This window comes from Pteropus vampyrus, unplaced genomic scaffold, assembly GCF_000151845.1.
Source record: "Pteropus vampyrus isolate Shadow unplaced genomic scaffold, Pvam_2.0 Scaffold180, whole genome shotgun sequence".
Lineage (NCBI taxonomy): Eukaryota > Metazoa > Chordata > Mammalia > Chiroptera > Pteropodidae > Pteropus > Pteropus vampyrus.
This window is the reverse complement of record NW_011888961.1, coordinates 1,584,515-1,593,828: the sequence shown is the minus strand read 5'-3', so window position 1 is coordinate 1,593,828 and position 9,314 is coordinate 1,584,515. Positions and strand designations below refer to the sequence as shown.

The 9,314-nt window shown below is 39.3% G+C and overlaps 1 protein-coding gene across 1 annotated transcript in view; it reads right to left on the bottom strand.

The window, feature by feature from the left end:
• Positions 1 to 9,314, bottom strand: part of PRTFDC1 (phosphoribosyl transferase domain containing 1) — an 86,060-nt gene that overhangs the window by 7,310 nt on the left and 69,436 nt on the right. Inside the window, exons 5-7 of the mRNA XM_011371028.2 lie at positions 2,252 to 2,269; positions 752 to 834; positions 216 to 262 (exon numbers count right to left, since the gene is read on the bottom strand). Coding sequence (XP_011369330.1) covers positions 216 to 262; positions 752 to 834; positions 2,252 to 2,269 — 148 coding nt within the window. The remainder of the gene's footprint in view (positions 1 to 215; positions 263 to 751; positions 835 to 2,251; positions 2,270 to 9,314) is intronic.

Here is a 9,314-nt window from a genome sequence, read left to right as displayed (position 1 = left end):
TGCACGATCAAGTTCCTGTGAACGATGCACATGAGAATGAAGCCCCTTGTAAAGAGTTCTCCTCTCACTAGCAAAGCTGGGAGGCCACGGGGAGTTTACGGGAAGATCAAACCTATACAGCCTCAGCTTCACATGGAATGCCATCAGATAGGAATTTCTTAAACACAAACCACCACCAACCAACCCATCAACAAATAAAAGGCAAAAACACTTACAGTCGGGTCTAAAGCCATCACTTCTAGGTGTTCTCTTCACCAACAAACTACCATTAAGAAGAAACAAAACAAAACTTTAGTGAACCGAATAAAATCTCTGTAAATTGCAAATGGAACCAAACATCCTTAAAATACAGGTTTAAAATGTGTCCCCCGCCCTCCGCTTTGAGCAGGTGAGGCATGATCGCAGCCCTCTAATTCATGCTTCTGCTCCTGTGGCACCACCTCAGTGATTCTGGATAAAAGGGAGGGAGGGGGGACTGGCAGCGGGGCCCAGCCAGCTGCTCCTGGAATCAGCTCCAGGTGCAGTAAAGAAGGGCTCAGCCATAGTGAAGCACATCCTCTTCCCCTGCCTCTCTCTCAGGCAAGCAGTCAAAATGGGCCGTTTGTCCAGTGTGGTCAAAAGGTAACACTCCAGAGCGAAACGTCATTGGTTTGGCATAGACTGCACTCTTTGAAAACAGCACCCTGTGTTAGCGTCCCTCTTGGACACGTTTGCAAAGACAGAAACCATGACAATGTGATGTCCGACTCACCTGGCCACCTTAACCATGTTGGGCTTGTATTTCTCTATGCTACTGAGCAGCGCTTTCATGGTTCTCCCCGTGCCGACAACATCCTTTGCAAAGGGGACAGACAAATTCAACCAGATGCATTTGGGCAGCAGATTTTTCATCCACACAGATAATGATATTCCTTATTAATAATGCATCGTAATTAGAATTGCCATCAAATTGGAGTCAAAGTAGGAGGCAGAGTTGGATGTAATTTTTAAACAGGCGCTTCTTTCTGGAAGCTGGGTTTGGGGCAATATATTGGTGAGCATTTCCTTGAATCCTTGAGCTGTGTTCAAAAGCTAAATTCAGCCTTTGGAGAGCATGTGGGCCTTCTCATTGAGTCCCTTTGGACTTGTGCAAGCACATTCAAAGCCTAAATTCGGCCCTGAGGTTATGCGACACAATAGAGGACGCATGAATTTTCATGGACATGGGATGTACAGCTGAACACACTGAATGGATAAACACCTCCCCCTCGCCCTCCCCACTCAGTAAGGACTCTAGGGCTGGGAAGTAAGATGTGTCTGGACGGCAGCTGGTGACAGCTCTTGAATTCTGAGGGTGAGAGGCTGCAATGAGCCGAGGCTCATCTCTGCTGATGAGCTGCTGTGCAATTAGAGTAGAATGGGCAGCAGAAATTTATTGTCCCGGGGACAGAAATCAGCTGTCAGGAGCTGATTATCAAAACAAGAGGTCTGAATTTAGCCAGGGTTGGGCAATTCATTTAGCTAGAGGGTCGATTCCACGGGTTATGTCTGAGCCAGAAGAACTGCAGATACATATGGCATGCACGGGCAGTGGTGTAACAAAAGCTTGAAAACAGCTCTCCTGAATTACTGCCAGCTGATAAGACAGGTGTGCTCTTGAAGGAAACATGGACATTTGCTGTATTAGTCCGCTGCTGCCATAAAGCTTGTTTTTAGTCCCTTCTCTTCCCTTCCCTTCCCTTCCCTTCCCTTCCTCTCTCTCTCTCTTTCTCTTCCTCCTTTTTTTAAACAGAAAAACCAATTAAATTAAATCATGATTTTCCTTTGGATTGTCATTTTAAAATTGATTATATTTATGATTTGGATAGTGAAGATAGAATTGCTCAGCCATTAGAGGTCATTAGCAAGGACACTCACTTAAAGGTGGAGAGAGCTCTGACGTTGGCTTTACTATTAAATAAAATTGGTTCTGAGGGCTACTTTCCTCTTCTGTAAAATACACGATTTACAAATAGCTATAAGAACAATTTAGACATGTGTGAAATTAAATATAAAAAAGGATAAGGTGCCACACAGCTATTATTGCAGAGCATTTTCCGAAGTTATTTCAAGTCAGCAGTTCTAGTTGGCTCCTAGTTGATAAATCTGGAGAGCCATGTGCACAGTGGGAACTCAATAAATCCTTGGCCAATTTGATAACAAGTTCTATATTTTAAAACTCACCATTAGATTCTTTCAAGTTTCAGATATGGATAAGGAAAAGTCAGCTTACCTCAACGATGAGGACATTCTGAAAAACAAATGAACAATAATAACACCAGTTATTTAGAATATGATGCAAATCTAGCTCACAAGAGAAACACACATTTTCTTACAGTTAGAATTTCGTAACTCACTTAGCTGGTCCTACCCCATCTATCCAACCCAAATGCTTGGAGACAATCTAGGTGTTCCAGACTCATTTTGACAGTCTCTTTGGAATTACTTGGTGCTACCATACTGGTATCTATATTTGAGTTAGGAGCAGGTTTATCTTACACCTTGTGACCTATCTGAACAGCTATCCATAAAGACATCCCATCTCCATAATTCTGGCAAGTGCCCCACCCAGCATTCTTTAGGATACAAAGCTTACTATGTATTTACCAGGAAAACAAAGCTGACACAAACTGCATTGTTAATGGAGACAGTGCCCTGTAGAGGGATTATATATTCAGCTGTGACAGATCTATTCCTAACTAGCCACCCAAATCGCTGGGGATTCTGTAGTTTTGAATTTTTAATCTTGAGGAAAGGGGCGGGCTGGAGAGAGAGCTGTGAGGTGCCTAGTTTATATTTTTAGTGACATGGTTAGTTAGGTTCCTTGCTATGTGCTCTCAATATGTTCATTGACTTCTTCCCTAAGAATGTTGATTATGTTTCATTTGAATTTCTCGTTTGATATCTGTCTTCCTCACTAGACTGTCAAGTGAGAATCATGTTTGTCTTGTTTACCACTGTTTTCTCAGTCCCTAGCAGAAATACTTGTATATATAAACGTTCGGTAATTATTTGTTGAAGGAATAATAACTGATTACACATATGAATGAGTTAAAATCAACCAATTAAGTGGATTAGTACTTACATGTCAATACTGTCCCACCAAATTAAAATATGACTGTGTTAGTATGCCATTCTAATTAACTAAATGTGTGGATATTCCCTCAATGTAATGGTGTCCTTCTTTAGATGACCTTTCATTTGTCCCTATGATTCATATAATACTTTAAAAAGCCTTCCACCTTAGGTATCTTACTTACATCTAATGCAAAAGAGATTTAAGTAATAAAAATGTTAACCAACCAACCAACAAGTCTGTTAAATTTGTACTATATTACTTAATATGTCAAATGCATTCTGAGGTGAAATTCTTTCTGGAAGTCATTTTCTCTCAGGTATGGTGTTTTATTTCACCATTAAATCCACTAACAATCTTAATTTTACCATTAAAATGGAAGATGATTTTGTCCATTTTTAAAGTAGGTCATGCTCCCAGTATCCCCTCTACCCTGAGAATCACACTGATGGAGGAGCTCCCTTGGTATTCTAAACACATTTGCCCTGATCTTAACCATCAACCTATAACAGTTGGTTAAGATGTGCATTTTTAGTTTGATCGAGGCTTGCTAACCATGCCCATTAACCAATCAGAACACTTAGAGAAGACTTGGTTAATTTAACTTTCTAGTTTACAATCTCTTTTTGTTTCAATCTGATCATGAAAAACCTTTCTACACACTGTTAGTCTGCATTCTTGTTTAATTAAGTGCACTGATTGTAATTAATATGTTTTTTGAAAGTTTAGAACTTTGCAAAACAAAAGAGTCATCTTCAAAAAGATTAGCTTCAACTGTATGATATAGTGGTGGCTGGGAAGTGGCACTTGGATGTCTACTAATCCAGAGATATATTGTCAAAATTACTTAAACACATTTTAAAATCAAGAGAATGCATACATGTGTTCAAAATCAAGTAAAAAACTCTATTTTGTAAATGTCGATATGTGTCTGTTTAAAGTATTCTAAAATGCTTACATATTTTAAAATAGATTAAAATTACGACATTCTTTATTACGCATAACTAAATATCACAAAAATGACAATTTCTTAAGATCCTATAAAACAGTACATATTCGAATTTCCCCAGTTGTTCTTAAAATAGCCTTTGCAGCTGGTTGGTTCAATCTGAGACCATGCACTAGATTTTTAAGTCTCATTTAATTTAGAAGAGTTTCTTTTCCTGTACTTCTATTTCTCAATTTAATAATTTTAGATATCACCTATTTACTATATTATATAGTAGATGAGAATCTAGTTCTTTTACACTACCTCACTTACTTTCCCCATCCCCAATTCAGTTATTTTGTTACAACTGTATCTTCTTATACTGTTTACATTTTTTCCTGTTAAAGATTCAAGCAGCGTACTATAATTATATTTATAATTATATTTCCTTTTAGAACTTGCTTACTTTTCTTAGAATTTCTAATCGTTTGTCCTTTCATCTTCCACGGTCCTTTTTTTTTTTTTTTTTTTTTTTTTATACAAGCTCTTCTTTCTTGGAAGATTATGAGGAAAACATTGCTTAGTTATGGTTTAACTATATTTCTCAGAGGATTTTGGAGGATTAAGGAATGGGTTGGTAACATCTGTAACAGTACAAAGAACTCTCTGAGTTATGTACAGTCTTAAGAAGTAAAATTATTTGGTGGGCTCATGAGTGATGGGCAGGGAATACTGATATAGACAAACTGGCTTCTATTAAAAGGGAACTATGCCTAAATCTAGAATTCTTTAGTGAGTTACATAGAGCAGTCATTACATATAGATATTTATTTTCCTTTACAGAACATCACACTATGTTTTCAAGTTCTTTCAATAGTAACATGCACCATTGACTGGATTTTCCGTAGCCTACCTGTGGTGTGAAAAGCTCACCTACAACAAAATTAATGCTGTTAGTTCCTTTGGAAACTGGACTCTACCAGGTGACACAAGAAGTAGCCCAAGAGGAGAGAGAAAGTGACTAACTCAACTTGGAAGCATTTTCTTAGTGTCTAAAAGACATTTTCATGTACCGAGATCAACTCCGTAAGCTAAGGAACGAAGTCTAACTCATCCTTATAGGATCGATATAGAATATGGAGATTGGCATATAGTAGTTGCTCAAGAAATGCCTATGGAATAAATCAATAATCCTGACCTTATTTCTTTCATTTTTCTCTAGCTCATTATAATTTTAGTACATCTGTTCTATTTTTTCCTTAATGATGCACAACACTTCCTTAATTGAACTATACTTAATGTCTAACGCTTTTAATTTGGCACGACGAAATCTTCTAAAATTCCCATTTTTTTTTTTTGAGTGGGCAGCCTTGGAAATTTCATCAGAACACACTGTGCCTCCTAAATACTTCCAATCTGATAACTGATCACTGAACCTGAGATGTTCGCCAGTTTCTGTCTTAGTCATTTCATCACACCTAGCTCATTTCCTCCCAGAAAGCCAGTAAAATCTGCAGCCTGGGGGCTGCAGGCAAAAATTCTACGGGGAATCTCTGAAGTGTGTTCTTTCTCTGCTATTGCACGACCCTAATCGAGGCTAATCACATTGAGCTTCCTAAAGAAAGAGAGGAAGAAAGAGAAGAAAACAGAAGGAAAGAAGTATTCAAATCTAAATAATTTTCTCAAATAGGTTATTCCTATTTTTAGTCTTTTAAGACACAAGAAGATTAGCACACCACATTCTTATCCTCGGCAGCGTAGTTTTGTGGCTGTTGCACCAAGCAGAGAGGTGGCAGCAGTGATAACGAGCTGACCGTGAATGCCAAGCGTGAGTGGGAGCGTGAATATAAACCCCATGGAGAAAGGAATGTAGTTCACCATTTCACTTTATGTGATAATTCACAAAATTGCCAGAATCATCAGTCGGTGGGCATTTCCCTTATTGTTCTCAGCCTAGTCAGATGCAATAAAAAAAGGAATGATTTCAAGAGCTAAGGCAGCCAAGTAGGAAATTTTGGCAGGTTCTGATTCTTCATTCTGGCATTTGATTAGAAACTTACTTGGGGGGAGGTGGGGGGAAGCACGTCTCCTGAAATCTTGCACTTAACTTGTACATCTGTGTTTTCCCGTTGCCAGATTTGAGCTTTTTTCCATGCATTTGGTTTTATTCCACCCTTTCAGAGATTTCCCTTGAACATGAATAAAATCTTCTTGCTTTAATGGATACACACATCTTATGAAGTGCCAGGATTAAATCAACTTTGAAAAAAATCAGCCAGAGAGCATGGTGCATGGACAGCTTAAACACACAGGGTAAAGTGCTTTTAACATTGTGAGAGAAGAGGCCATTTAACTTCATCACCCAGGGCTCCCTTTATTCAATAGCAATGACCTATTTAGAGCTGTGACTCAGCCAGCTTCCCTCTCCCTTTGCTTTAAAAAAAATAAGGAAAGGAAGGAAGGAAGGAAGGAAGGAAGGAAGGAAGGAAGGAAGGAAGGAAGGAAGGAAGAAAGGAGGAAGAAGAGAAAAAAAAGAGAAAGAAGGAAAGAAAGTAAAAAAAAAAAAGCAAAGAAAGAGAAAGGAGCATGGGGGCGCCTAGAGTCTCCCTTTTCTAAATATTTTAACTTGCACGTCTTTAGAGGGTTTTAAGAGTTACCTAGGGCAGTTACAAAAAATGATACAAGTGAGCTCTGTTCCCCTGTTTTTAAAAGTTCTTTCATAAACAAATTTGAAAACGTCCTTTCTAACCCTCTCGCCTTCATTTAACCATTTAATTCCGTCACTGCTCCTGGGTGAGTGCCTTCCCTCTCTTCCACTCCTGCTTTGCTCATGTAGTTCCAACAACAAACTCATGGTTGCTCTACCCACACTGCCTCTTAACTGGCTTCTCTACCTGGAGTCTCTCTCCCTTTCTTCTGCTAATTCTGCCTTCCTGCCAGGCCACTTTCCTGAAACACAGCTTCACGATGTCACCTCTGCTCAACAAATTTGTGGCTCATGTTTGCTTTTCTGAGCAAGTTAAACTCTTCATTGAGACATCTAGTTATTCTAGAAACCAAATCCAATTTCTTAAATTATCATTTCCCTATTTCTGACTAATTTCCTTTAGTCACACCGGTTCGCTCCTGTCTTCTGGCTCTCCTATTGCCCTCCATTCATTCCATGCTGCTCTTCTGTGTTATTCCCAGACCTGGCCCCAAGGAGAACCTGTCCTCTCACTAAGACAATTACAGTCAAAGGAATCATCCCTTCTTCGGATTTCTTTAAGCTTAAGGAAAGGGTCTTGTGTGGAAAGACCCCTGGAGCTCTACTCTGGGTGCCAAGCACTAAAAAAGAGAAGATGTGTACAAGTCCATGGCAGAAAAATAATATAATGGCAAATTAACCTCAATGTAAATTCATCGATTGAGAAATCGAATGATGACTATATGAGAAGGAAGACGTTAGATGATGACCTGCAACAATCCTTCCAATGCAGATATCCATCCGATGCAGACATAAATTCTTAACAGATAGCCTTTCTCTGAAAGGCTGAAGAAGGAGTAAACAGGGCAGACCATTTGAATGCCTTTCTCTGTTTAAGGAAAAAGAAATTCTAAAAGTTAAGTAAAATTTTTTTTACTCCTTCACCCTCAGCTGTATAGTATTCACCAACTTAGTTCCTCCTTAATCTCTTGTGATACAGAAGTTCTACAAAGAGCATTCTCCTTCATTCAATACTTTTTTCATCTAACTCTAAACCAAGCCAGCCGGTTGGTGCTCCTATGATATGACCAGGTGGGCTTCTATTTACCCCTTTCCTCCACCATGTCCTCCCCTTCCAAAACTTAATTTAAAATGTCTTTCTGATTTCTAAGAGTAAAAGGAACCTGTGCTCACTCAGTCACCAAAAACTTATTCTGACCTGTCATGCACTAGGCATTGCGCTCCATGCTGGAGACAGGATGGTGAATAAGATAAGCATTACACTGACATTCTGGTTGGGGAGATAGGCAAATAAAAAATAAACCCCAAAGTAAACACTGCAAATTGTGGAACGGGCTCCAACAGAAACAGGGTACTGATGTAGAGATTAGTGGGAAATGGAGGGAGTATGAAGGGGAAGTGCGGGTTCTCATTTTAGACAGAGTCAGGGAAGGAGCTTAGCCGGTGTGGTCATGTCACTGTGAGGAGGGGAGGGTGCTGTGTGATGATGTTGGGAGGGAGGCAAGGCCAGATCACAGAGGTCTGACAGGCTCTGTTAAAGCGTTTGGATTATAATCTCAGCGCACTGAATGAAAGTGGGGTTGCCAGGTGAAATACAGCACAATCCAGTTAAATTTGAACTTCAGATAAGAAACTACTAACTTTTTAGTTTAAGCATGTTCCAAATATTGCATGGGACATATACTAATAATTTATTCATTGTTTATTTGCAATTCAAATTTAACTTGGCATCCTGTGTTTTGTTCTTTTGTTTTATTCTTTTAAATTTGACGACGCTAATTGAGAGGCCAGTGAAAAGTTTTCCGTAGGCAAGAGATGTGATCAAATGTATATTTTAAGTAGATCCCTCTGGCTGATTTGTGGGGAATGGTTTGGAAGATGTCAAAAGCTAAGTGAAGGGAAAAGGTAGTTAGGCTGTTATAACAGCCCAAAGGAAGGAGAGTGGTGGCCTCACCTTGAAAGACCAGAGCTTCTAAAACCTTAACGTTTGCAGGAATCATCTAGGGAACACGTTAAAATAAAGACTTAATTCAGAAGATCTGGGGTAGGAGCTGAGATTCTATATTTCTAATATGTTTTCAGGCAGTGCCGACCTTGCTGCTTCCTAGACCAAATGTTGGCAAACTGCATGCAGCTCATCGGCCAAATCTGGTCTGCTGCCTATTTTTGTAAATAAAGTTTTATTGAAACATAGCCACTTTTTCCATATTATCTATGGCTGCTTTCATGCTATGATGGCTAAGTCAAGTGGTTGCAACAGAGGCTGTAGGCCCACAAAATCTAAAAGACTTACCTGGAAAGTTTGCTGACCACATTTTGAGTAGCAAGAGTCTAGACTTGGGTGATTGCCAAGGTGATGGAGAGAAGTGGGCAGATTCAAGATATATTTGAAGGCATAGAGTGTGGCCTATACTGATGTATTCAGCATTCCCTTATGATGTGAGCTTAGGCACTTTAAACTGCATTATTTTAACCTTAAGCTGTTGTGACAGTTGAGAATCTAGCTAATTGATGTTGATTCATCTTAGAAAGATTAATCCAGTGCGTTCTGAGCCCAAGGGGTTCTACTTGGCATACTTTGAAAC